This window comes from Podarcis pityusensis, assembly GCF_964106645.2.
Source record: "Podarcis pityusensis genome assembly, chromosome: 1".
NCBI lineage: Eukaryota > Metazoa > Chordata > Lepidosauria > Squamata > Lacertidae > Podarcis > Podarcis pityusensis.
The window spans coordinates 63,543,490-63,570,908 of NC_138028.1; the positions used below are offsets into that span (position 1 = coordinate 63,543,490).

Here is a 27,419-nt window from a genome sequence, read left to right on the forward strand (position 1 = left end):
GATGATTAAGATTGCCTTGTCCCTTGATTGCTTTCTGTGCCAACTTTACATTGCTAGTTCTCACAATGCCCCACTCCTTTAAAGCACAACCGCTGCCTTTGCTTTTTCTGCTCCCGTCTTTAACTACCTGGACTAGAATATCAGAGAATCAACTTTGCTCTAACTTCTGATAGCAGCCGACTTTTCTTTGTGTTTCTCACAGTCCATTTATAAAGCCCTGCCTACTCTTTCCCCAAGCTAAAATACTGTACTATACTATATTTCCATCATATGCAAACCAGAAATGTTGAGGTGTGACCAGAAACAAAGGACTGGTTTAGACTGGACAAATGTCTAAGCCTCATTATCTTTTTTATGCATTGCTAGTGTGCCGAACAGATGCAAAACACCAATACAGTGGTACCTCGGGTTACAGACGCTTCAGGTTACAGACTCCGCTAACCCAGAAATAGTACCTCGGGTTAAGAACTTTGCTTCAGGATGAGAACAGAAATCATTAGCTAAAGTGGTATCTCAGGTTAAGAACAGAGCTCCAGAATGAATCAAGTTCTTAAGCCAAGGTACCACTGCAAATATTATAAATATGCTGAGACGTAAGCTATCATCCACTGATAATTCACAGTTGATGGCATTATTGGTACTAGACAACATAGCTGGCATTTATGGGTATTGCTACACTTAACATCTAAAGGAAGACATTTAGGGGAAAAGCATTTCCAAACTACACTTTCCTAGTAATCAATCCACATTTAAGAGCGAAACAGTAAACTACATATGCTAGCAAGCTGGGCTCACACACACCCTTCCTGTTTAATTCCCGAGATGCCCATTATTTTATTAAAATTATACTGCATACATACTTCATCGTAAATGAAACATTATGATGACCAATTTATCCAAATATAGAGAATTTTGGAAAACCCTCTGAAATATTCCCACGGGAACATATATGTCTCTTAATTCAACAATGGATTGGAAACCAAGAGTCTGGTGCCCCCAAAATGGAACAGCTTTACTGTTATGTTGACAAGTAAAGCCCATGCAATTATGCTGCAAGTAAAATATGGATTTTTAAATGAGGAATAATGACCACTGTGTAACAGGTGGCCAATGTTTTTTCAGCCTCTGTGCAAAACCCCATTTCCTGCCTAACATCTTGAATAGATTGCGTACCAAAATAAATAAATAAATAAAATCAATGAACCAAAAATGGTGCAATGGGATCTGTATGAATTGTCGTTTAAAAATTTCCTAACTAAAGATAAGTCGGGGCTTCCTAACAACATGGGAACTCCCTGCTCCCCATGACTTTTCTAAGAAATAATTTCTGCTGCTGGTGATTTTTGTGTGTTGGATCTTTAAACAAAACATACAAATGTTCCATCCTAACTTATAAGTACCATTTTGTTTATCCAAGTTTAGATGGTAAGAGCTCTAGAAGGCTTATAAAATATCCAGTGTTTCATGAAGTCTTGTTCTTAAGCATAGCTCTCCATAGCATATTTTGTTTCTGAAAATATTAGTATTTTGTTTAGGAGGGTTGGTTTCCAAATTTTCTGCCTCGAAGGAAACTTTCCCACATCAATCTAACTGTTGAAGTGCACATGTATCATAGGTTGGAGGATCCAGAGTGCACCACAGGCTCACATGGTGTAGTGACAAGATCTATTGGGCCTCATCATTTCCTACGGAAGCTGAGGGTGCATTCAGACTAGGGAAGATCAGGAATGGAAGTCTTTCAGTGAAGTTTGCCAATACTGATCTTCTAATTGTAGAAGGAATACCCAGGATCACCTTGGACTCTCTAAAACCATAGGCTTGGGAAGACCAACAGCAATTCTCCCCCTTGTGTTTCTGCATAAATCAAATTATTTTCACTAGCGAGCTTGCAACTTCCCCCGCAATTCCTATCTGCATCGCTGCTTGCTCTGAAATGTCTCTAGGGAAGGGAGCACCCAGGATGCAGAAGTTGTAGAGGTACAGTAAATGCAGAAAATTACCACATTAAGGAGGAGTCAGTAGAAACATTAGCGCTCACATTTCCAACAGAAAGCCACAGACAGGAAACAACGTTTGCTAAACCGATTGAAAGGTGCCTTACTTCATTTTATGACCAATAAGACTGTTCATGACATAAATTGGCTGGATCGTACAAACGCCCAGACTATCTACTGATAAGGATACCGGCAAAAGATGACTGCACTGCACTAGGAAAAGTAACACAAAGCTAACAAATGGCTTTAATCTGTCGAATCACCCTTATTTGTCAGGTGTACAGTGGGTATTTTCCTTATCTTAACAAAACAGCCCGCCTCTCAAATGAAACATCACAAGCGCTGTGGAGGAATTCAGAAAGGTTACAAAACAGGAAGGAAAAGGTCTTGCTGTACACAAGTATCTTTAAATAATTATCTGGATCAAGGCTTATATCAACATTTTCTACTTTCTTCGGTGATCTGGAGAAAAGCTACATTCAGATTCATTTCAATGCCCACCCTAGAACTGATATTTTCGCAAGGCTGTAACTGCTACATTAGGAAGAGTTGAGTGATATAGGCGGATATTCCTGAGGGGATGACGCACACCATTTCCAAGAAAGGGCTTCTTTTGCTATCTTACACTTTAGCTGCTACACTAAAGTTAGGTTTAGTCACATTTGGCTGGATTCAGAATTCAGGCGAGGAGAACTTGTAATAATTATTGGCAGGTCTTTTATCTGTAAGCTGTCTTGAGTCTCAACAGAGAAAAAGGTGGGGTATAAATAAAGATATAATCTTCATAATAACCAATGTCCTTTATTGAAAGATTTTTGGCAGAAGGTACCTGAAACCATCAACAGAACTGTATAGAACAACCTTACATTTACAGAGCAAAATATCCTCTTGAATTATATAACCAGCACATGGAACCTTACAAAAGGACAATGTGAGTGGACTCTCCGTGCCCTTACCACAAAAAGACTGATACTGATGAATTGGAAAAATAAAAATGCGGCACCCTTCTACGATTGGATTGAAGACTTATACAAACTCGCAACATATGAACGTCTTGCATATAAACGCAGACTTGCCATGGACAAATTCAATGATATTTAGAATCCATTCTTACAAATACCGTAAACTGTCATAGGTTAAGATCTAGTAAAGTACAATAACAACCTTGTAAAATATATAGTTTTGGGTTCCCCCCTTTGTTTTCCCTCCTGCACAGGCTCTGTTTCTCTTTTTGGTTTGCGTTCACCATGTCTGGTGCACATATAGTTAGGTACTTTTTGAACTTTCAATAAAAAGATCACCATCACCATTATTCTGTCTGCAAGGCACTCCTGCTAGAGAAAGTGGGTGGAGAGGCTGCTCTCCAGACCCCTCAAAAGCTGTTCTGGACAGTTCAGTGACCCTCCAAGGACTGGGAGCTGCAGGGGCTGAAGCTCACCTTCCCAGTCCCTTTCTCCAGCAGCTGCCTCTACTGGAATTCCAGTCTTTCAGCACAAGGAAGGGGCATTATGGATCCAACTCACTGTAAATCTACCTTCAAATTTGACCTTTTTCTCCTTAGGGAAGGTGCAACACCTTAAAAAATAGAAAAAGAGACAATTGTCTACTTACGGCAAGGAGTATTCTGGTAACTCACAAGTTGTGGAAAGGCCATGATAGCAGACATCACTGGTGAATCATTTTGTTTTGGTTCTTTTTCAGTCATCTGGTCAGCCCAGACAACGGCTTTCTCTCTGTGAATCAGCTGCTCAAAAGCCTTGAAGTCATCCTCCACAGCACTGTTTGCTAACCCTGCTGTTTTCAAAGCTACGTACTGCTTTCTTATAACAGAAAGCAAAGCACTTAGTATTCTGTTAAAAAATGAAAGTTTCACGGTAAATAAGCAACAAACATTTCAGAGATAGCACTGCATGCTGCTTTCATGTAAATTGTATTTAAGGAACATTATATATATGCAGACATTCTACTTAGAAAGTATACACAAGCTTTTAAAGATCAGTTGCGCAGTGAGAGAAGACTATTGTCAGAAGGCCTGTTTGAATTTTAACACTCTGACCATATTCCCAATAACCTAGTGTTTATATTTGTAGAGTTTCTTTCTGGGGTTAAATGTTGCAGAGTGCCTTCACAATTCTAGATTTGATTTTATGGTCATTAATCCTTAGGTGCCAACCTACATTTTCAACAGGATTCCTATACCCTAAAATATTTGAGTTGATCTTTCTGCATTCTGGATTAATTGCAGATTCAGAATGCGGCTGCCGAGACCATGTAACACCGGTCCTGAAAGACCTACATTGGCTCCCAATTGGCTTTCTGAGCATAATTTAAAGTGTTGGTGCTAACCCTTAAACCAAATGAGAGATCTTGGTATAGGTCATCAACCAGGTCCTTCAAACCAGGTAGGTAGTCAGACTAGAAATTTATCATCTCACTGTTAGGCACCACTGAGCAGCTGCCTACAAAGAACTCATTCATCGGTATCTATTCTATAGGCTTCTCTAAGGGGAAAATTCCCAGGAAGGGAAATGCTATTAAGATCAGCTGTTTTAAAAGAGGGGTTATAGGAGTTCCAAAGGGAGCCATTACTCTGGCTTCTGTATTTTGGACCTGTTGAAGTATCAGAGATGTCTTCAAGGACAGTCCCAAGCCCTTGGCCAAGTCATTGTTTGGTGAAGGGGCAGAGGTGAAAACCCCCCATTCCCCCATTTATAATCAGCTGAAGAGAAGGGCTGGGCTGGGTACCTGTGGTGCATGAGATACCCACAACTGACATGTGCCCCTGAATCACTGGTCAAGAGTGAATTTGGCCTTCAGGCCAGAAAAAAAAGTTAGCTACCCACAGAATGGAACTAGGCACATTCTCCTGCCTACATCTTCCACACTGCAGGACTGCCTTATTCCTGGTTCCAGAGGCAAGACAAGAGGCAAAGCTATGAAGTCACAGCAGTCTGCCTATAGACTACAATGGATGCCAAAATGGCACTCTCATGCTCTGGATTTGATTTGCTGCACACCTTCCAAAGAGATTGGCCACCACTGAGCTTAAAAGGTCAAAGTGTTCCTACTAAGATATTCTAAAAGAACTAGAGAGCAATCTGTTCAGCTTTGTGGAATAGGACAGAAAAAGAAACATTGTCGTTGTCACTTTCAGACCTCTTGTTCAAAAGCAGTCCAACGAAAGTTTAATCAAATGTACCACAATTTTCGTGTAAAATTAGCCTATTTGTAGCCTCCACATACGTCAAAAGCTTTAAATAGGGAAGCTGTTCAAAATATGGCATTTCAAACGTCGACTTACTTTTCTGTCTGTTTATATTGCTGTTCTTGGAGGGATGCAAGAGTCCTCATGTATTCAGCCTGAGTTCTCAAATCCTTCACTTCCAACTTCAAATGGAAGTACTGCAGATCTAGGTTGAGCTCCTGGAAAAGGGAGCCATGTTGAAGCCAAGCTCATAGGCAGCCAACCCAGTAATGACAGGAATGCTACTACTTTGAAAAACAACAGTCCTACTTCTAGAGTGGAAGTCTTGCCAAGTGATGGGGAATAGGTCAAGAGGGTGGCATCCAATTGTGGCAACAGCCATTCCATTAACTAACTGTTGGCTTGGGCCAAGGGAAATCTCGTGCAATTTTTTGCCTACCATACACTGATTTGTACTATCATGCTACTTCCCCTTGCGTTAACAATAGCTAACAATGCTTCTTGAATTAACGTTATACCTGTATATAGTGAATCTCACTCAGAGCTGATAGCCGTCAATACAAATCAACCAAGGTACTTCAAGTTAAAACCAAACCGGAATGACCTAGGAGACCTCTTATTGAAGCCCCTTAAGTCTGGGGCTGCTTGGGAAGCAAAGTATCAAACCCTGCCTGCATGCTGGTGCTTTGAAAGCTTCCAGGCTGGAGGAGGAGGGTGCAGGAACCCCCCCCAAAAAAAAACCACACACACAACTGAGGTAAAGTCCTTAAAAATGACCAGTACCATATCTAGTATTAAACTTCAGTGACAGTGGGGGCATACTAGCATTCATCAAGCATGGCTCTCATCCTTGCGACTCCCAGTTATTATCACATTTTTACATGCTAATAACTTCCATTTTCAGCAGTGGCTAAGATGGATAAGGTATTATTTCAGCGGCAGAGGTTGTGGGAAGAATGCAGCAGACACCAGGTCAATTTTGTTTAGAGGCTTGTTTGAAAAATGGAAGGCAGGTGCTTTGTTCGCTTCCTGGTTTTCTTCTTTTCTTTCATATGAAGACAGTATCTACTCTTACGCTACGTGAACAACAAGAAACTACAATAGTCTATTGTAGATACACTACTATTCAGGGAAGTACAGCAATTTGTTTGAGACTTTTTAAAAAAAGGGGGGGGGGAATGGATCTATTTTCATTGAAAGCAGTGAAAAAACATGCACATTTAAAAGAGAAAATTGCAACAGAAAATATCTGTCTTCTACCACATTACAAAGCAGCTATCTGCAAATGGGAAAGCCTTTACAGTTACAGTTAGCAAGCACTATTTTTAAGTAACCGAGGAAGGACACATGAAGCAAGATGGGAAGTGATTTGGCCTGAAGGGTCAGCTCAAAACCAATTCCCTGCTCACCCTCACTGACCCATCATCTTCCTTCAGTTCTGCCTTTCCAAGCAAATTCCTGGTCTGGAGTGTGGAAAGTCCACTATATATATATGATAGAGTCCATATATATATGATAGATAGCCCTTTGCTTACTGCTATAGTAGAATAAAGAACAATCCCTCTCACTTGAACATCCAAAATATTTCCCAGGAGCCAAAGGGAACACGAGAACAGTACTACTGGATTAAGCCATCTAAGTCCAGCATCCTGTTCTCACAGTGGCCAACCAGAGGCAAAGGAGCTTACCTGAGGAATATGGCCATCTTGACCTAGGAGGCGCATTTCGTTTTCGACCCGGTGCAACCAATTAGTGTTGTCCTCTAAGCGTTTAGTCTCTTCCGCTTCCCTCTGCTCTATTTGCAAACGCCGGGTTTTAAGTAACGCAAGCCGGTGGTCGTGCTTGTCAGTCGCCTGTAACAAAACAAACCTAAGTTTCAAACTAAAGGACAGAACCGGATACTATGGCGAACTACATACCACCAAAGCAACAGCCCAGCACCTCGTCCTTCCAGTAACACTTTGCAAAACAGAACACATGATGCAATATTATTCAGTTTCCTCAACTGGAGTTCACAGGCTGTTGTCATCAGCGAAGCCCAGTGTCATGCCATCTGTTTTAATTTTTGTGTGGTTTTAATTGTATTATATTTGTTGTAAACCACTTGTGAAAGCGTGGCATGCAAATATTTTTTATCAAAAAATAAATACACACATATTTTTTAAAAAACTTAAGATTTTACCAGAGGGAAAGCTGACTGCTGTTGCAAGCTGTTCCCTCTCTGTATCAGCTAGTTCAGCCCACACTCTCCCAAATCATAAGTAACAGAGTTGGTCCAAATAATTCATTTAGGTTTTTTTGCCTGAACCCCAAAGGAGTGGGGTGGGTGCTTGAATGTTCTGCATGTGAACCCAATATTTTTTCCAGTGCGATTTCTGAAGAATGCGGCCCCCAAATGCTCTTTGAACTCCCAAATTTAAGACATGATTTTGACTATTAAGAGCAAGAAAGAAAAAGAAAAGAAAAAGCTGCCAGTATATGTACCCTGTATTTCAGCGTTTAAAATATTTCCTGCTTAGTTCAACAGAAGAAATTTATATCACCTTCCATTTCAGACAGCTATCACTATGCTCAATTGAAAGCAGATGTCTAAGAAAACCTAACACACAAAATTGTTTTGCAATAGAACTTCAAAGATTGTCACTTACAGTTAAACTGCTATGTGAGGGAAGTTTTATACATTTAAGTATTAGCCACTTGAGCCACATTATATGTGAGAGGCAATATATGAACAATGTATGATTAAAAAATCAGAAGTAAAAAGCCTATCCGTAAAATGCAGAGCCAGGAGTACAAAGTTCCTCCTTACACCACACAGAATAAAAACTGGCGGCTCAGGCCCAAGCCCTCTTTCCTGTCGTTCTTAAAGAAATGTCACAAAATGGAGTAACAGCTGAGGTGGTGCAGTTTGTGTAGTGGCGGAAAGCAAAGTAAGAGTAGAGAAAGAACGCTATGATCAACAAACCTCGAGGGGCAGAAAAAGTAATGCTGGGGAGACCCACTGAGAGGAAAGAGCCCCCAAAAAGTAAACTAAGAGCCAGCAGATGTGAGCAGCAAGATTGCCAAAGGAATGGGGAAAAAGAGTTGACAAGAGAAGTGGGGACCAAGGAAAAAGTATGCAGACAAGTCAGAGGACATATAAAAGAGCTTTAACAACACAGTGTGAGGTAGAATTCCTATTATGTACTCAGGAGTGTAACCCGACTACAAAACTGGTAAGAACCAGTTAAGGAGGAACGTAACAGGTGAATGTTTAAAGTGAAAACTAACTCCATACAAGATGCAAGAAGAGTTCTAATACATACAGTGAAAGTGGGTTGAACAAGTTGTTTTTCAAGGACTGTGGTTGGATGAAGAGATGGTGAGGGGCTGGGGTGGCAGAAGGTGATTCAGTTAGAGGCCAGGCAGCTAAGATGATGTACATCTCGCCTATTTATAAAGCTCTGGTAGACTCTTTGAACTTTGTTCGAGAATGCTTTACTAAATCAAGTCAGACCGAGTGAGAATTTGGTATGAGCCTCTGCACTTGAATCCCCAAGGGAAATTTCCCGCAAAGGTGGTGGGACGGGGGCGGGGGGACCTGGACAGGAGGACAAGGTGAATTCTAATTGGAAACCACGTTAAGAGGATTCACGCAAGCCCACACATACACCAAAAGCACATGAAAAGATGGTGTCAGCTAGTGCTGCTAATATGTGTGCTGGGGGCTGAATGCTTTATAGCTGTGTGAAGTAGCTCCACATTCCTCTAAATGAATGTACATAGTGCTGCTTCAAATGACTGCTGGCGCATGTATTGCCAGTGCAACCTTGCAACACTCTCGTGCATGCTTTCCATAGGAGAGGGTTCAGGTGAACACCCCAAAGATCTAACCCTTGTAATTCGTTTCAAGAGGCCCTGGATAACTGCAGTAAGGAGACACACAGGATCAGAACCATGTTCTTTTCATTAGCCCTAAAAGCTTGGCATAAACATGGCAGAAAGGACAGCAGAACTGTCATACTAATAGCTTACCCTCTCCATTCTCTCAGGAGCACACATCATTTCAATTTGTTCATGGCAATTTTTTTGATAATGGGTTTTCAGGATGTTTTCTTTATGGCGCAGTTCCAGCTTCAGAAACTCTTGCCTGATTTCCTCTCGATTTGCGAACACGCACTTCAAAATTTCTCTAAACCTGCCCCAAACATTTATATAGAAAAGGACCAAGTTACACAAAACACAGCTTCGTGGCAGGGCGTTACACTGTAGTAAACAGCAGCTTCAATTAAAAAAAATTATGCTTAACAAAAGAGGTTAAAGTAGGAGTGGTACTTCAGATGCTTCTTTGTTTACAAAATGATTATGATGATAATTATTTATTATTTATTAAATTTATACAGTACTTTATCATAAAAATACCAAAGCGGTTTACAGAATAAAACCACAAAACATAAAACCATAGAATAAAAACATTAAAAAGTTTTTTAAAAAAATATGTTGCTGGTCTACAGCTGCTATCGTCCCTGACCATGGACAATGCTGGCTGAGGCTGATGGAAGATGGAAGTCCAGTAATATTTGCAGCAACCTACTGAGTATATAAGGGGCAAGGCAGTGTCTCAAATAACCTGTTCTTTCTTGCCATTTAAACATTTCGTGCAATATTGATCAAAAAGCCACATTTCCATAACCCAACAGGTAAAAAGAAGGTTGGAATCCAGGAGAGAAATGCATTATAATCAGGGAAACTAATAAAATAATCCCCAGATCTGAATGAAACCCCCATGTTCCCATATTCTCTCATGTACGTGTATCAAAAGGCTACGTTATTGGAATGACTAGCACAAACCCCTTTGTTTTGGTCTAGGCTTTGCACTGTGGGGGACCATGTCAGGTCCCATTAAGGTCCAGAATGCCACGATGGTACGCCAGCAGTGAAAGTCCTCACGTAGCAGTGTGCTTTTCATTCAGACATTAATCTCAAGGACAGGAGCCAGGAGATATCTGCTTAAACACTCGCCATGCCTTTATGATCTGAAGCAACAATCAGCAATGCATGCCATTCGACAGCTTAACCAAGGAGCTCAGACGGGACCACCTCTCTTTACTTGCTACCAAGTTTGATGCAGTAAAAAAGGGATGTGGGTGGTGCTGTGAGTTAAACCACAGAGCCTAGGGCTTGCTGATCAGAAGGTCAGCGGTTCAAATCCCCGCGATGGGGTGAGCTCCCATTGCTCAGTCCCTGCTCCTGCCCACCTAGAAGTTCGAAAGTACGTCAAAGGACAAGTAGATAAATAGGTACTGCTCAAGCGGGAAGGTAAACTGCGTTTTCATGCGCTGCTCTGGTTTTGCCAGAAGTGGCTTAGTCATGCTGGCCACATGACTCAGAAGCTGTAAGCCGGCTCCCTCGGCCAGTAAAGCGAGATGAGCGCCACAACCCCAGTGTCATCCATGAACGGTCAGGGGTCCCTTTACCTTTAGATACAGTAAGTTTTCAAGTGGCTTACTAAGCAGCACCTGGTCAAAAAGGAGCGCCAGTGTGCAGAACACTGACTTTAGCGCATGTGAAAAAAAGGAATAGGCAAAAGGGGAAATGCTGTATTGACAAAGCAATGCTAGAGATTTTCTGGAAAGCTGTCTCCTGAAACATTGGTCATCAGCTGGTGGGCAGGTAGGTGGACTGAGCCTGCAGTAGTGCCATCTGCATAGTTTTCTTGTAGGTTGCCCCCCCCCCCGCAAGAATAATAGAATTGTAGAGTTGGAAGGGACCCCTGCGATAGCTGCTGCTCTAAAGGATCTAAAATGGCTCTGTCTCCAAGCATAAAAATGTTTTATCTTATAAATTCAGGATGTCAACACAGCTGTAAATTATTAGAACTTAGATTTCACGTGTTTCAACAGGTGTGCCTTTTTTGACAGCTTTTAGTAGCTTAAAAACCTCTTAATTGGAGCATTAAAATGCGGGTTACCATGGGAAAGTTCGACTGTAAAAATCCGTAATGTAACAAACGGTGATTAGCACCTATGATCCTTCCCTGGGGATATTTGTCTATATATGGAGTTATAGCAGCTTTAGTTTATGTCAGAGATTTAAAAGAGTAAAATTGCTTAATGTGTTCATTATACAGAAAAAGGTCATTAAAAAGTTGTCTTGCTATATACACAGTTCTGCAAAACATAATTTTCCAGATTATTTTTAACCAAGTAGGCAGCAATTCTCTCTTAACAGAAGATTCTTTTTTTAAACACACCCCTGTAATAGTATTTTTGAATTCCTGTTTTTGAAATAAATGGTATTTTGAACCAAAACGGAGCTGCCGATAATTTGCTCTTAACACAAGATCTAGGGGCTCAAATTCTCGTGATTATCTTGATGTTACATGGAATATATTCCCACATTCTCAGTGGCTAGTGCTTGCTTCCCAGTTCCTGGAATCCTGATTTTGCCAGATTGGATAAGGACCCACTGTCTCAAACATGCACAAGTTACACAGCTGCACTTTTAACCCTTCCACTGCCCCTGTCGGTATTAAGTTATTTCACAGCACCAGGCAGCGTTAAAACTTCAGAGATTTTACTGGGCATAATTTTTCTCCTTATGTCTAACTGAATTTCTAGAGCTTAGACAGAAAATATAGCCGTAAACAGCAGTTATATTTATTTATTGAAAATATTTATATTGCCCATTTTACTAAGAGAGCCCAAGACAGCTAAAACAATATAAAAAAGTTATAATACAAAGGCTTAAAAAAATACAAAAAGGGAAATGGTAAAAATAGCATAGTAAAAACGAAAGTATCCATTGAAAACCATTTCCAGCACAAAATTTAACAAATTTTGCCCCAGCTTAAAAACACACTTGAAAAGCCTTTCTAAAAAAGGAAATTCAACAGCATGGCGAATAAAAGAAACCAGTAACAAGGAGGTAAGATGAATGTTTCTCGAAAGGGGGTTCCAGAGCTTGCGTGCAGCAACTGAGAAGGTCCTATCCCTGGTTCTGACTAAACATAATTCTGGGGAGTACAGTCCTGACATGGGTTGTGGGTTCAAGCACCAAGTTTGGCAAATTACTCCTGCATTGCAGAGGGTTGGACTAGATGGCCCTTGTGGTCATTTCCAACTCTACAATTCTCCGATTCCATGATGTAACTATGACACGTGCTACCACGGCCAGATCTTCAGTCTCCAGGAACAAGTGCACCAACTTAAGCTGGGCAAAGGTGTATCTGGCTACATCTGGGACCTGAGCATTCAAGTTTAAGGACAGGTACCCTTAAAAGTAGGAACCTGCATTTTCAAACCTGCATTTTCAGGTGTTGAATCCTTATCCCAGGATAACATTAAAGGCAATACCATCAAGAAAAGAACAATGGCTGTTTTATAGGCACAATAAGATAATCAAATGTTCCCTCCTTTGTGCATGGGAGTGGACCATATATGGGAGTTTGCTTATTGACCAGGTGTTAATCTCGACTTCCCTATAGATCCCCAGGAGCTTGTACATTAAATTTTGGCAAGGGAGGAGGCCACTGGATAACAATATGAAAGTATGGACGATCCTCTCTGTTGTAAGGAGTGACCAGGTGCATTATGGTACATTGGCTGACAGCGTACCATTGACCAACTAAGGCTGACAAGAGAGAAGGTATTAGAAGTATTTTATCATCTTATACACACAAGTAGTTGTGGATCATGTCATAACTTTGTACAAGACAACACAATAAGCAAGCATTTATTTATTTTTTACCTTGAAATTTCCACCTGTTGTTGATCTGTGGCATGTCTGTCAGGAGAAGATGTTTTTTCCAACTCAAGGACTCGTAGTTTCTCTTTCAGCATGATGATCTGAAACAGGATAATAGTGTATTTGAAAGAAATGGGTGCATGTGCGGTTTGTATCTCATTTTTAGTATTCCATGAGTTTCTTTTTCAAAAACCAATTTTTAAAGCCATACTAATGATCTACATTACACCTAATATGACACAAACACCAGGTTTTCTGGAAATCTGGGTGCACAACGATTAATGCCTTCTTTTAATTATACTGTTATCCTTTATGTGTAACTAAAGCAACATTAACTATTCTAGTAACTGACATACCTCTTTCTTTTGTTCTTCACAAATCTTAACGTATTGGCTTATATGACTATCCAAGCTTACTACATTGCTCTTCAGCTGTGAAGAGAAGACAAAGTTCAGCTTCATAAACATCAGAAGACAGCATATTCTTCCTTTGCTAAGGAAAACATGCCATGTGATCATCATATCAAGCAACACAAACATCAGTCACAAAACCCCCTGATTAAATAAAGGTAACAAAAAGGTAATGGGATGGATCCAGACATGCCTAAAAATAATAAAAGTCATGGCTTGGATTCAGACTTCCACTCCACAATTATCACCAATTACTCTTTCCTCCTGCTGCTCCCACATGGTTCTGGAGTTTTCCCCAACCCTCCAGAACAGCTTTCCCCAGGGCCAGAGAGGAGAATGAATTGGTGGCAATCACCACCTGCCGTTTTTCGCCAGTGCCAGATAAACTTTGCTTGGTTTAGTTGAGTTTCAACCCAATGGGCAGGACCCAAAGCTGTGCTCATCCCAGGGGGGAATTCCCCACTCCTTTCTGCAGATTACAACACCCAGTAACTACACCCGCTCCCAGGATCTCCTTTATGTAAGGATACTCTTGAGAAAGGCCTAAGATATGCATTGAGGAGATGCAGATGAAGAAGGAAAATACGGAAGGGAGAAGGGAAAGTGGATGTAGGTTAAGTGTATCAAGGAATTGTTTTCCCCTTTGAAATACTGCCATGAAACAGAGAGAAGGGTAGATAAGAAAGTACAAGCAGCAAAGAAGGCAGTTGTGACACTGCTTGCGTAAAAAGAAAAAGTGCTCAGTAAGATTGCCACAATATTTAAAAATATGAAGCAAAAAAGAGAGAGAGGGCAATATCGTTCCCCTGTTGCAATTATCCACTCAATCAGAACAAACAGACATCATTTTATAATTTGAAAGCAACAGCGCAGAACTTAAAAAGAAGTTTACTTACAGAGGATTTGATGTCCTTGGCTCGATTGGCATATTTAAGAGTGTTATATGTGTCATCATAGAACAGAGAAGAAGGACTAACAGCAGCTATAATTATTGTGCGACAATTTCCTCCTAGAGAATCCTTCAGTAAACGAGTAAGCTTGCTGTTCCGATAAGGAATGTGCTGGTTCTTCTTCTGGAGGAACAAAAAAACACACACAACCCCACACAGAAGAGGGTGAGTGTTTAATGGAGTGCTGAGATTACTTTAGCATCAGACCATGACTTACTATGAACAGCTGTTTCACAATGCACATAAATGACAGGATATAAAAACCTTGAATTTCCCCCCCACTAGAAAGCCTCTTGCAATACCTAGCCAATCCCTTAAAATGTCCTCCTATATGAGACAGGGTACCAGCAATTTAGATTCTCCAATTCTTGCAAAGAAAGGATGGGTGCTACATTCTCTCCACCCGCAGATCCCTGTACATACAACGAGTCAGCAGTCTAGTGAAAACCCAGATTCCCTCCCAAATTCAGCAGCAGCAGTTCTGTGTTCCCAGCAGAATAAATCCTGAAGCTCAGTGTATGCCAAGCACTGTTTATAGATTTCTAGAGGAACCGAAAGAGGGGAACACAAAGGGAAACCTGCAGTAGATTCAACCCACATCCTATATTTAGTTACTTCTTTTAAGTGCTATAAGTGATTTGATGGGCTTTGCTCAACCTGCTACTGCTATTCATCTCTACTTTCACCAGGGCAAATCCTGCATGGAAGTCCCTGCTGACCTAGGCTTCCTGCTCCAAACACCAAGAGAATCAGCTGGAACGACTAGCAGCAGCAAAGTGGTCACTGTACTAAGTGAATTTTGAATTGTTGGGCCACCATACCAAAATGTTTGGGAACAACTACCCTATTGGCCTGAATATAAGATGCACCTGAATATAAGCCACACCTTTAAAATTGGAGGGGGGCGGAGAAAAAATATCTGAATATAAGCTGCTCCCTTCCTTGCTGCTCCTGGCTGCATACTGGGGGGGGGGGGGAGGGAGGGAGGGAGGGAGAGAGGGAGAGAGAGAGAGCCACGCTGTGTTGCTGACGGCCTTTCCCCTTTCTTGCTCTCTCTCCCTTCCTGGCCTTGGGGGAGAGGATGGGGGACTACGTGCAGGGCGGGCACTGCTTTGCCACACTCCTGGCTGCATACCGTAAGGTTGCAAATGTAAGCTGTGCTTTAACTTTTCACGGTTGGAATTTGGGGGGAAAGTGCTGCTTATATTCAGGCCAATACGGTACTTTATAGCACATTCCAAACTGCTTCACATACACTATTTCATGGGTAGGAAAAAACGAAGGCCTGGGGACCGGATCTGGCCCAACTGCCTTCTCAATCCGGCCCACGGACAGTCCGGGAATCAGCAGCATGCTTTTACATGAGCAGAATGTGTCCTTTTATTTAAAATACATCTCTGGGTTATTTGTGGGGCATAGGAATTTATTCTCCCCCTCCCCCCAAATATAGTCCGGCCCCCCACAAGGTCTGAGGGACAGTGGACTGAAAAAGTGCCGAAAAGGTTTGCTGACCCCTGCTCAATTTTCTTGCATGCCTACCATGCCACTATTCTTTTTGAGATTCATGAGTCACTTGTGACCTAAAAGGTATCCAAGCAACTTACATTTAAAAACACAAACATACTAGGCCATGGGGGGGGGGGGATAATATAGAACATTAAACTTCTTATGCAACACAATCCCAGCTGGGAGAGGTGGTAAGAAGAAAATGGGTACCTACTTTTGGGTCTGCCAGAGCATTAATGATATTGCCAAGGGCTAGCAGTGAGCGATTAATATTTGCCCCTTCTCTAAAACGCGCTCCCTTGGTCTTTGTGGCGCTGGCACGTTCTGAGCCTGCCAAGTCAATGAGGCACATTTTGGCAATACGGACATTTTGATTGATACATGCTGTCCTGTCTTGTTGTCTCAAATAGATCTGAAACAGAAGAGTACAGAACAAGGAAATGAGGAAAGAATCCAGATAAAACAATCACCCTTCCATGCCTACAAGTTGGGCAATGCAGGGGAGGAAACATGCACAAACCTAAGCTTTTTGTAATACAGACTTTCTGGCAGTCATGCAGAGAGTGCAAAATTGAATCGGACAAGGAAATTAAAAATGAAGATTAGATGCTCCTCCTTAGATGAACACAGTGTTTCCCAAACTTAGGTCAATAGTTGTTTTTGGACTACAACTCCCATCATCCCTAGCTAGCAGTCAGGAATGATGGGAACTGTAGTCTAAAAAACAGCAGGAGACCCAGGTTTGGATTAACACACTTCAGAAAGGATTGTTTATTTTATATTCCCAACATTTTCATCCCACTTTCCACCCGCAATTCTCAAAGTGCCGTTTAAACAATGCAATAAAGGATACACAATCACAGCTGTCAACTTTTTGCTTTTCTTGCGAGGAATCCTATTCGGAATAAGGGAATTTCCCTTAAAAAAAGGGAGACCTTGGCAGCTACGTACACAATGAAACCACCAATCTGAAAGCTTGCTATTCCAACAACACTCTCTTTGGGATCTTAACATGTTTACTCAGAAATAAGTTTACCTGAACTCAGCAAGACTTACCTCTCCAGCAACTGTGCATAGGATTATACTTTTGGTTTGCAATCCCAGCCACGTCTCCCTGGGAGCAAGCACCACTGAACTCAGCAGGACTTCTGTATAAACATGCACAGGCTCAGTCTGCTATATACTAAGTCAGCTGCTTTAGTGGGAATCACTTTTTGATATATATTTATGTATAAAAATAAATAAATGCACAGAAGCAGTTACACATGAAAAAAAAATGCCATTTATATGAGCGTGAAGTACATTTATTTCTCACAAGCAGCTATGACACCTCAATAGATTCCTCATCTGAAGTTGAGTGACGGCAGAGACCATGAGAGCTCCCCTCCTGAATGCTATTTAGCACAAAGGATTTAATGCAGACAAGAGTGCGAGCTGGATCTCTCTTCCCAAGACCAAAGCTATTATAGCTGGTGTGCCATAGGCCAAGGATTCTTTCTCTCTCTCTTTTTAAACAAAGCTTCAAAGGTTATCTAAGATCCTCAGACACCTTATCTGCTGTATCATCTTACCTGAAAGACAGCATGGGACCGAGATGAGGAGGCATTCACATCAGTGGGATGCTGTGTTCTGTTTTTGTTTCCATAGTCCAATATTTGCAAGATCTCCATGGCAGACTTCGGCTACAAAAGGTGGAGGGGGAAAATAGTCAAATGAAACTAGTAAATCTTTTTGCTAGATTTTAATCTGGGAGTTTCATTGTCATGGGATTTCAGTCATAATGTTAACATCGTAGCTTTGGCTTTTGTTGCCATCTTGGTCCCAGAGGATGACACACACAAAGCAGGTAAGAAGATACCTTTTATCAAACCAGCTTCTGTAGGTGAGCATAAGCTTCAGCACCTGCCCAAAGAAGATTATGTTCAAGATTAACTTGTGCCTAGTGTTGCCTCGAGAAGTTGGGTCAGCTAAAAGGCATCATTTTACTTATTCCAAAACCGCTAGCTGTCAGGTTGTGCTAGGCACATTCTTTTAGTAGGTGGTGATGCCACTGCAAAGTTCATCTTAAAGCCGTTAGGAAGGGAAAGGAATTCACAAACACAGAATTAAATAAACCCAAATCAATTCATTGAATAAGTAGATCTCATAGTAAGACTTACACATTCATCAAAATTTAAAAAATAAGATACAATATCCAATAACTCTATTGACAGATAGAAAAATGTGGTTATACCCTATTTGTTTCAGAAGCAACTGAATATTTATACAGGAGCAGTCCTATGAAAATGGACTCGGACCATTAATGGCAATGTTTGTTATAGGGAATAGTCCTCACACAATTATCCCCAAGGGCTATCTTGGTTTGCTTTCTTGGCAGTCTGCTTCCATGTTCAGCCTTCCCAGAAAGCCTTCAAATATCTGATGTGAAGAGAAAATTATCCAGTAGGCTGAAGTACAAGCTGGGAAGGTGGAGGCAAACATGACTCCATTATCCTTGTTTGGGCCAGCCACTTTACAACCCTAACCCAAACCGATGAAAATAATCCTGGACTGGGTGAATGGAGGGGGGCGCAGGGAACCTGAGCTGGGGATACGTTGAGGGTCACGAAGTGCACACATCCGTGGCCCCAGTTCCCTCCAAAATTCTCCCATACACCACAGGGAGGCAAAAATACAGTCGCCCCTGCACCGTGTTATTCCAATTCAGAGCCACATGAGCAAGGCCGTTGTAGACTGCCAAGCTTCAGGGCTTAGCAAAAAGAGGACTACCCAGCTGGTCCCCAAGCTCAGCAGCTTCATGCTGATACTTTTAGGGTTGGGGGATAGAATATTCTAATAGTCCACCCCCCCCCCAATTTTCTTTTTACAGGCCGTCAGCTAATTCTGCAGGGACCATATCGCTTCACTGTTTAGTTTGCTGCTGCTGACATTAAAGGCATTAAACAGTAGTAGTACCACCCCCGTCAGCTTCTGATATTTTTGGCCCTTTGATAGCTGTACAAATGGAAACAATGGCATAGGTAGAAGACTGCCTGGAAGCAGGCTCTCCCCAGCTGCCAGCTTCCCTCCAAGCCTTGACCGAAGAAGCCAAGGTGCACTAAGGGTGACAATAGCAGAAAGAGAAATAAGAGGAAGAGGGGAAAGTGGAGAAATGAGAAGGCAGAAATGAGAGGACAGATTGGGAGAAATTAGGTGCATGTGTAGCAGATATAAAAAATTAAGAATATGAGTTAGGATACAACTGTGATGAAGAGGTTTTTGTGTTTGATCAAACGCTTCAGCCCCCAAGCCACTTTACTCAAAAGAACTGTTTCAATTTTGACAGCGCAACTTTGAGATAAAGGGGTTGAAGATTGCTACCACGTTTGATTTAAACAGTTGTTTCATAGCAACTGCCTTCGCAAACAGGTCACTTAGAGAGGCCCGCTAGTATTTCAAGTGTCTTGATAAAGTAATGGTTTTGCACTGTGTTTTCTTCCCAGAAATAAAGCTTGTAAATCTTCACATCAAGATGGATAGGATTGAACAGATAGCATTCATGTAAAGGACTTGATTTGCCCATAGTATATGAATCATGGCTTGGGAGGGCAGTCTGATCTGTTCTGCTTCTTTTGATAGAATAGTGCCCGTAGTGGGTTGAAATGACTCTGAAAACTTTTCAAGGTATCCCAGTTAAAACCGATTTAGGGGGGGAAATGGAATTTTGGAAATGAAGCTGCAGACAGGCACGCTTATCTATTGGGTCAAACGTCATAACTCTGGAATGCATGTAATACTAAACCATGGTTTAACATGATGTGGACAAGACAAATTTGGTCAACAGGGAGAATCAATCAGAATATTGTGAAAGTAAAAACAAAACAAATAACCTTCTAACTCACACAAAGCCTTATAATATTGGCAGATTTAATGCAAATATTTCCCACGTTCCCTGTCTGCCAACTTTCTGGCAACTTAAAGAAAAACAACTTAGGTGACAAACTAGGTACCTCAAACTTAAGATTTTCCTCTTAGGTGAAGCCTTAAAGACTCAAAAACTGCTTTGAGAATTTGTTATAGAATTTCAGTTGCTTTGTGAGCTACTCTGAGAATTGTGTTATAGAACTAGCTGTAAATACTGCAAGCAGGCAAATAAATAAATAAATAAATAAATAAATAAGCAAGCAATTAATGAATAACGTAGATAATATAAATACGTGCAAACCTGATGCATTGTTAACCCATGGACTAGCACTCCTTTTTGAGGATCTTCTCGAACAGCCAGTGGTCCTGAACTTACAAGCAAATCATGTATCTTCTCATTGTAGACCTTGGGAGGGAAAGGCATTGGAAAAGGCAGATATTAAGATACACAAATGTAAGCAGCTAATCATACAGAAGGTATCTAGATTTGGTAGGTGTAGTCCCATTTTAGAAGATGAAAAATGCACCTACACGAGATAGCATGCGCTTCCAGATACATTTTATCCCTAAGTTTTAAACTCAGTTAAGAGTCCTAATTTTCTTTCCAAATATCCAAATTGCCGTTTTAACTTTCCAGCGCAAAGGAGGCATAGTGGCAATTTGACAGGAGGAAAGCACCATACATTTGAAACTAGACAAGCAGAAAACTCTCAATTGTGCATGCTGTCATGAGACCTAATCCTAGGCTTGGCTACTGGGAAGTTATGTTGTATTCTGTTCTCTGGCAGCTGGGAGCAAATCCCTTGGTTGGTTTGCTTGTTTGTTTCATTTCTTGAATCCCAAGAAGCTCCCTGAGATCAGAGCGGGGGAGCAGTTTTAAATCCTCCAATATCAGGTCAGGGAGAAATTCGAAACACTTTCTTTCCAATTCTACTGGCTCCTCTGGTGCTGTGATGCCATGGGTGTACTCCTCAGAAACATGGGACTGCACTGTAGGAGAACATCTCTCACACTGGCTGGAAGACAGAATGTTTGGCTGGAAGATAGCCAATGTTTTCTCAGCCTCTGACTAAGCTGGTTTGGGTCCCTTTCACCCTATTCCTTATACAAAAAACAACTGTTATTGTGCAAAATTATTCTGCCTGCTTACCTCAAGGTAAGAAACGGCAATAGCGCAATGCTTCTCCTCTTTCATCCGCTCTATGGCATTGTAGAGCTCCAACATGGTCCGGTACATCACTCCAGGGTCTTCCTGCGAGCCCAGCATCGTATGAGTCTTCCCAGCTCCAGTTGCGCCATAAGCAAGCACTAAATTGAAAGCAGGCGATTGCTTTTAGCAATTTTCAGCCATTTTCAGAAGACTGTTTTACGCAGTTTTTAGAAGTTTGATTGCGTTAGGGTTGATACCTTTGCTGCCACGGGCTTCTTTGGAGGAAGGTGTGAGATACAAACAGCAAGATTGGGTGTAGGAAGGGGCACGTTTAATTAGTGAATCCATTAAGTAACTCAACATTTGAAAACAGGAGAATCTGGCTTCACCCGATATATATATTTGCTCATTTTTGGGGGGGGGGGGGGAGAATGAGGAAAGAGGAAGAAACATGGCAGCCCTTCAACCAAGGCGATCAACTTATCATTCAACTTGTGAGAAGGTGCAAGTGAAATATGGATGCAGAACGCTGTACCACTGTGATAGCTAGCAACTGCTCAGAACCAGCAGTGTGACAGAGAGGATCAACAGAGCTGCCTTCTGATCATGGCTCTACTGCTGCTTATCTGAATGGGGCTGGGAGGACTGTATACTTGCACTGACAGGCGTGCCGGATTGGCAGCGGTGGTACCACTGGTGCAACCATGAACCCCCTCTCCCAACATTGTGACTGTTCTGGTAAGCAGCAGCGCCACCAATGTTGGTCTGCTCCACCACACACACTGCTACTGCTCAGTACCAAAGCTAGAAGTAACCGTTAGAATCAGAACTAGCAGGAAGTATTCTTATGCTCTTCACTACTGCAATATCTATTTTTTTGCAAATGGGATGCAGGGGGTTTTGGCTATCATTTGCAGGAAGAGAGAGTTACTACATGTGAGGCAAAGGACAAGAAACCAAACATCCCCAACAGCTTGGAAAATAGCAACAACAAAGTTTTAAAGCTTATAAATAGAATAGGGGGCAGAAGGACACCCCTGCCCCAGCTCAAATTAGAACTGACTACTGATACAGGATTACTTCCATAGCTAACAAAGGGAGAAATACAGCAGAAAGTTACCTGTGCAATTATATCCATTTAAAAAGCCATCCAGCATGGTCAGGGTAGTGTCTTCAAAGACCTCCAGCTGAGAAGAATCTTCGTCAAATACAGCATCAAATACAAATTTGAGGTCCTTGTTTTGCCTCTTGTTAAGATCACGGCATGGAACTTTTTTCCCATGAAAGAAACTGACTTCCTCCACTTTGGGATCAAAGACCAACATATGCTTATCGACAACCTGGAGCACTTTCCTGAAGTTTCCATCTCTCTCTTTCTGACTTTCTGGACGAACACGGACCACTACCTTCACGTGATTGCAGACATCTTCTTGAACAGTAGTAGACATTACGAAAGGCAGTTATGGTGTCTGGGGAAGATTTGTCATATAAAGTAAATCCAGTTTCTTCTGCTGGTGGAAGAAAATAAAAGCAGATTAAACAACAACACCTGCACTCCTATACCTGGGAGTAAACTTCTCTGAATGAGGTAAGTTTCTCTTCTGAGTAAACATGCATATAATTGTGCTGCTAAACCAAGCAAGCAAATGAATTTAGGTTAGGTCTAGGGTTGATAATTTGACTGGCCGAAAATGTAAACTGACCCGTTATATTTTTAAAGCAGTAATTTAAGAAAATGCAACAAGAGGTTTATGCAAATGACAAAAAAAAAATGCATGTGAGAAGACACACTGCTCTATGAGTCCCACGTATACTGGGATGTACAATTAAACCCACCAAAATGTAATTTTGTAAGTGCTATTTTTGGTTTTACAAGCAGCAGTTGATCTGTTTACACACGCTTAGATGTAACTCAATTTTCTCCTGCCATTTGTTTGCCAATTACTGGAGTCCAGTAAAATAGGCTGCTTTGTTTGCTCCAATTGTCCAGCTGGCCACCACAGATCCCATGCAACTATTTTAGATATAGTAGAATTCTACCAAAACGGGTTTCTCAACTTAACGTGTGAAGAGTGCAAATACTCTTGTGTGGAGGGAGGATGAGGCTATGAAAGACTCACAAACTTAACAGAAAATAATATCTGCAAGTTTAACTCCTAAAGAAACAAAATGATTCAAAACACACTACACTCATATTCCAAAGAAACTCTCCTACCACATAGAGAAATTTCAATGTGCATAGGTTCAGAATATGTATTTTCTAGACTGACATAAGATCTAGTTTAAGAACTTAGTTCTTTCTTTACTGTTAATAATGATCTAGAAGACATGACTTGGTGCTTGCTCACACTGTCATTTTTCAGTTAGCATATTCATATGCATTAGGTTTCACTCACGCTATACAATAATTACTCTGTCAATGCCAACAGCAGTTAGTTAGAGGAATAAGGTCTGGTAAACTCCATTTGTTGAGAGGAAGTCCTTTGTATTCCACTTTGCTACTCCAAATGTTCCCATACAGCACAAGATAATAACCATGTTAGGTCTCATAAATACAGCCAATTGAATGTTAATGGATTCTAGAGTCTTGTAGCACCTTAGAAAATAATGAAGTAGATGCTAATCCACACAAAAAATCCCCATAATATACGTGGGAGGTTGCTTCTAGTCTGCCAGCGCTTTCTCTCACTATCATAAACTACTCTCAATAAAGTGAATGCATTATTATAAATAAGAACAGTGGTGCTCTATCTCTTCAAAACCAGACTTTATGCTGTAAGAAACGTAATGGGAAATGGCTCTGGTAAGTGTGGGGTAACTATCATGATAACCTAAGGGGCCTCAGCAGTGGTACCTCGGGATGCGAATGGGATCCGTTCTGGAGCCCTGCTCACATCCTGAAGCGAACGCAACCCGCGTGCGCGCGTCGAGTTTTGCCACTTCCGCGCATGCGTGTGATGTTATTTTGACTGTCTGCGCGTGCGCCGAAACCCAGAAGTAATGCGCTCCATTACTTCCGGGTCGCCGCAGAGCGCAACCCGAAAATACTTAACTTGAAGCATTTATCCCGAGGTATGACTGTATCCTGTTCTCAGGGTGGCCAAGCAGATGCCTATGGGAAGCCCAAAAGCAGGACATGAACCCAACAGCACTGTCCCACTTGTGATTCTCAGCAACTGGTACACAGAGGCATACCACCTCCGATGCTGGAGCTAGTGCATAGTCATCCTGGTTAATAGACTTGCCTTCCATTAAATTTGTCTAAACCACTTTAAAAGTCATTCAGATTGCTGACCATTGCTGCGTATTACATTCGTGAATTCCACAACTTAACTATGGAGTTTTTCCTTTTGTCTCCTCTCTATATTCCATTGTTAAGCTTCACCACATGGTCCTGGGTTCTAGAGTCATGACTCATTTCATGCATAGTTTTCTACATCTCTCTCACATTTTTCCTAAACCTCAAACCCCATAGTTGCAAGCTTTCTTCATAGGAGAGTTGCTCCAGCCCCAGGGTCATTTTCACTGAACCAAATTTGCAGATATGATATCAAGGGCTAAGACTCACAAAAGGACAAACAAATCAGGACGCATGCTCAGCAACAGGTCATCTGGAGGCGACCAGTCTTGAAGGCGTTTACAAAACTCTTTACGCCGTTTCCATGGGATGCTATTGGTTCAATGTTGCCACCAACCGCGCGGCATAGATATGCATTCACCTATGCTATCTTTCACAGCGTAGTCCTATAAATGTCACCTTGGAAGCCGTGCCCACTGATTTCAACGGGACTTCATACCGGGTAAGTATGCAGAAGAGCGTACCCCCACTCCCTAATAAATACGCCGGATGCTAACATTCTAACTCGAAGCCAGCCAGAAATTCCATCCAACCGTGCGCAGGGGTGCAGACTTAAAAGGCAATTTGGGGCGGAGAACTTCCCGATCCATCTTAACTTTCTTTCGATACGGTACTATAAAGTCCCTGCAGGGACCTGGGCGAACGAATGGAATAAAGTCGCGCGGCTAATAAGCAGCGACCCTCCTATGCGGCTGCGCTGCAAAAAGAAAGGCAAGAGCGCAAAACTCCGCCGGAAAGTGTAAGCAGCCATGGGCCACCCTCGCTAATGCAGCGAGCTGATCGGGACCCTCTTTCAGCTGAACCGAGCTAGATACCCTAGTAGGCGTAAATGGAGATACTCACCCGGGCATTAGGGACCCTCCTTGCTGATCAGCAGCCCGCGCCGCTTCTTCGGGCGTCGCCGCCGCCGCCTCCACGCTCGCTCGCTAGCTTCAGCGAGCCACCAAATTCAAACCCAAGCAGCCTCTCGTTCCACGGCTTCTGATTGGTTGAGGGCCGCATAACGTCATAAGAGCCGCCCAGCTTACGACGCGTCCTCGGATGTATTTTGGTCCAAAGGAGGATCCATCCCTCCGCCTTCAGCCGCCTCCTAAACGAGGGCGTAATGCTGGGGTTGTGGACGTTCTGCTCGGTTTGGTGGCGCGCATGGAAATCAGGGGGGCGGATATTGTCAGTGAGCGAATGAATGGAGGGCGGGACTCGCGCGAGTGGGTTGGGGGAGAGACGCGTATTCAAAGCAGGGGAAAGTCGAGGTTCGACTGTTTCTGTGCCGAACTGGGACGATAAGAAAGGGATAGTGTCTTTGCAGGAATTGATGAGCACAAACAAGCAGGGAGGTTGCATTTTGCCCGAATAAAGCAACAGCGAAAGTTCCGTGGAGCAGCATTTCGTCGTCTCAGTTCAAGTTTCGAATAGAAATAAGCTGTTGCGTAGTAGTCGGCGATCATCTTAAGACATGAACTTGGCTTTAATTGGTTCAACCGCTGATTTTACAGCGCTATTCTAAACAGTTACGCAGTGACTCAAAAGTAAGCTCAATAGAAATGATTTCCCCCCACGCCGACGTGCGTTCGGGTTGTGCCTCTTCTAGCACAAGCGAGTGACTTGAATTTAAATTTTATTTCAGCCATGAGCTGAAATAGCTCTCAACGCCACAGAGATTAACCATACACGCGTCTTTTTAGGTGCACGAGCATTTGAGCCCAGCGCGCAAAGTTTATGTGCAAGTCTTTAAAAGCGCACGTCCTTGAGGTTGTATGGCTGCAAGTGCAGGGCGGAGTGAGGGGTAAATTGGACAGGAGACACCAGCAGTTCGCTTGAAAGGTTTTTTCTTAACTAAAAAGCAAAACTAGGAGCCTGAGATTGGGAGTTAAGGAATGCTCAGGGAAGGGTTTAACTTTTTCCAGCTCAGCTGGCTGGAAATTGACACCACCCCCAGCTGCTTTTATGCGGGGCGGGCGATACTGTTTTAGGCTAGAAAGATATACGCCATCCTTTCTCAAACTGGTGCCCTGTGAGCTGGTTCGAGAAATGAGTTTTGCCGCTGAATGGGATCAAGAAAAGTGAACGCCCATGAACCTCGCGATTCCTTAGTTTGTTCCATAAATTGCAGTTACTCTGAGGAGTTGTTGGTGCTTGTGAAATGTGAAAACAGTAATTCACACGAGAGATTTGTTTGTAGCTGTCCTCGTGCGCGTAGCTCTACAAATACTGAATGAAAAACGAGCGCCCGTTCCGGGCGGGATGCTCTACTGGTAGATGTCAGAGGAACCTGTGCGCTTTCGGAAAGATGCTTTTAAGATGTTCTTAAAATAGAGTACAGTATTTGATGAACGTATCTGCTGGTGGCTTAAGGTCTGCGGACTGCAACAGATGTGTGTGGTAGAGAAGGACCTATGTTAATGCAAGGCGGGTGAAGACGGAGCACAGCATAGCCTGTAGCAACTCCGTTGGGAAAACGGTCTCTGTTAGGATTATATGGGCTGCGGGAGGTTGTGTGGCGGCCAGCCTGATCGCAAACGGGTTACCTCTTACTACGTAACAAGACACGCATCGAAGTATTGTCGCACCGCAGCATCCCTTGGAACAAAACTGCCCCTTTATCCCTAATTGATGTCTCATAAAAAGATAGCCGCGGTTCTGCCGATGGCGTCTTAATTATTTTGCTTTGGGTCTGACAACCGAGTTGCAAAAAGCAGGGATGTCGACCGGGAGGAAAGGAAATACGGGGCTTTGTGGAAAGAGGCAGGAAAAAGTCTGCGTAGAGATAATGGAGGGGGCGGTGGAAATCCCGCCAGTCTCGCTGGAGAACCTGCGCATCCCTGCAGTGCATTTGTTGAGTCAGCCCCGCCGCGTTCATCGAGGCCGATTCCGAATCCGTGCGCGCTGTGCACACGACCGCCGCCTTGCAACCCCCGAGCCTGCTTGAAATGAAGGCACTACAGGCAGGCAGGCAATGATCGAGCAGCTTTCGAGAGGGGGGCGGGTGCCCAGTCCCGTATTTGTGGGGGGTGGGGAGAAGGAAGTGGGTGGGATGGGAGAAGCCCTGCGTAGCCCTCTCACCGCGTTGCTGCAAAGGAGGAGCGGGCTCTGAAGGCGGAACTGAAATCCGCAGCGCCTTGTTGCAGGGAGGAAGCCTTTTGGCAGCGCTCCTGGCGCTGTAGGCTGTGCGAGGAGGAGCGTGGGGGCAGCGGCCTCGTCGAGCGCTGTGAGTAGCA

General features: G+C 42.6%; 2 protein-coding genes across 4 annotated transcripts in view; one reads left to right on the plus strand and one right to left on the minus strand.

Annotated features, from left to right (window-relative positions):
* Positions 1-25,154, minus strand: part of KIF18A (kinesin family member 18A) — a 38,768-nt gene extending 13,614 nt beyond the window's left edge. Inside the window, exons 1-13 of one of the 2 annotated variants that reach the window (XM_080983217.1) lie at positions 25,045-25,154; positions 21,964-22,351; positions 20,844-21,001; positions 19,995-20,099; positions 17,362-17,472; positions 16,005-16,202; positions 14,231-14,407; positions 13,281-13,355; positions 12,928-13,025; positions 9,214-9,376; positions 6,888-7,052; positions 5,296-5,417; positions 3,606-3,844 (exon numbers count right to left, since the gene is read on the minus strand). In XM_080983217.1, the coding sequence (XP_080839343.1) occupies positions 3,606-3,844; positions 5,296-5,417; positions 6,888-7,052; positions 9,214-9,376; positions 12,928-13,025; positions 13,281-13,355; positions 14,231-14,407; positions 16,005-16,202; positions 17,362-17,472; positions 19,995-20,099; positions 20,844-21,001; positions 21,964-22,291 (1,939 nt within the window). In that variant the 5' untranslated portion in view covers positions 22,292-22,351; positions 25,045-25,154. Of the gene's footprint in view, positions 1-3,605; positions 3,845-5,295; positions 5,418-6,887; positions 7,053-9,213; positions 9,377-12,927; positions 13,026-13,280; positions 13,356-14,230; positions 14,408-16,004; positions 16,203-17,361; positions 17,473-19,994; positions 20,100-20,843; positions 21,002-21,963; positions 22,355-25,044 lie in introns of those variants that run through there. The other variant, XR_013979854.1, reaches the window with a different exon arrangement.
* A 2,124-nt stretch (positions 25,155-27,278) lies between these two features.
* METTL15 (methyltransferase 15, mitochondrial 12S rRNA N4-cytidine) overlaps positions 27,279-27,419 on the plus strand; it is a 102,398-nt gene continuing 102,257 nt past the window's right edge. Inside the window, exon 1 of one of the 2 annotated variants that reach the window (XM_080983735.1) lies at positions 27,279-27,409. The gene's annotated coding sequence lies outside the window, so the exon portion shown is untranslated. The remainder of the gene's footprint in view (positions 27,410-27,419) is intronic. The other variant, XM_080983737.1, reaches the window with a different exon arrangement.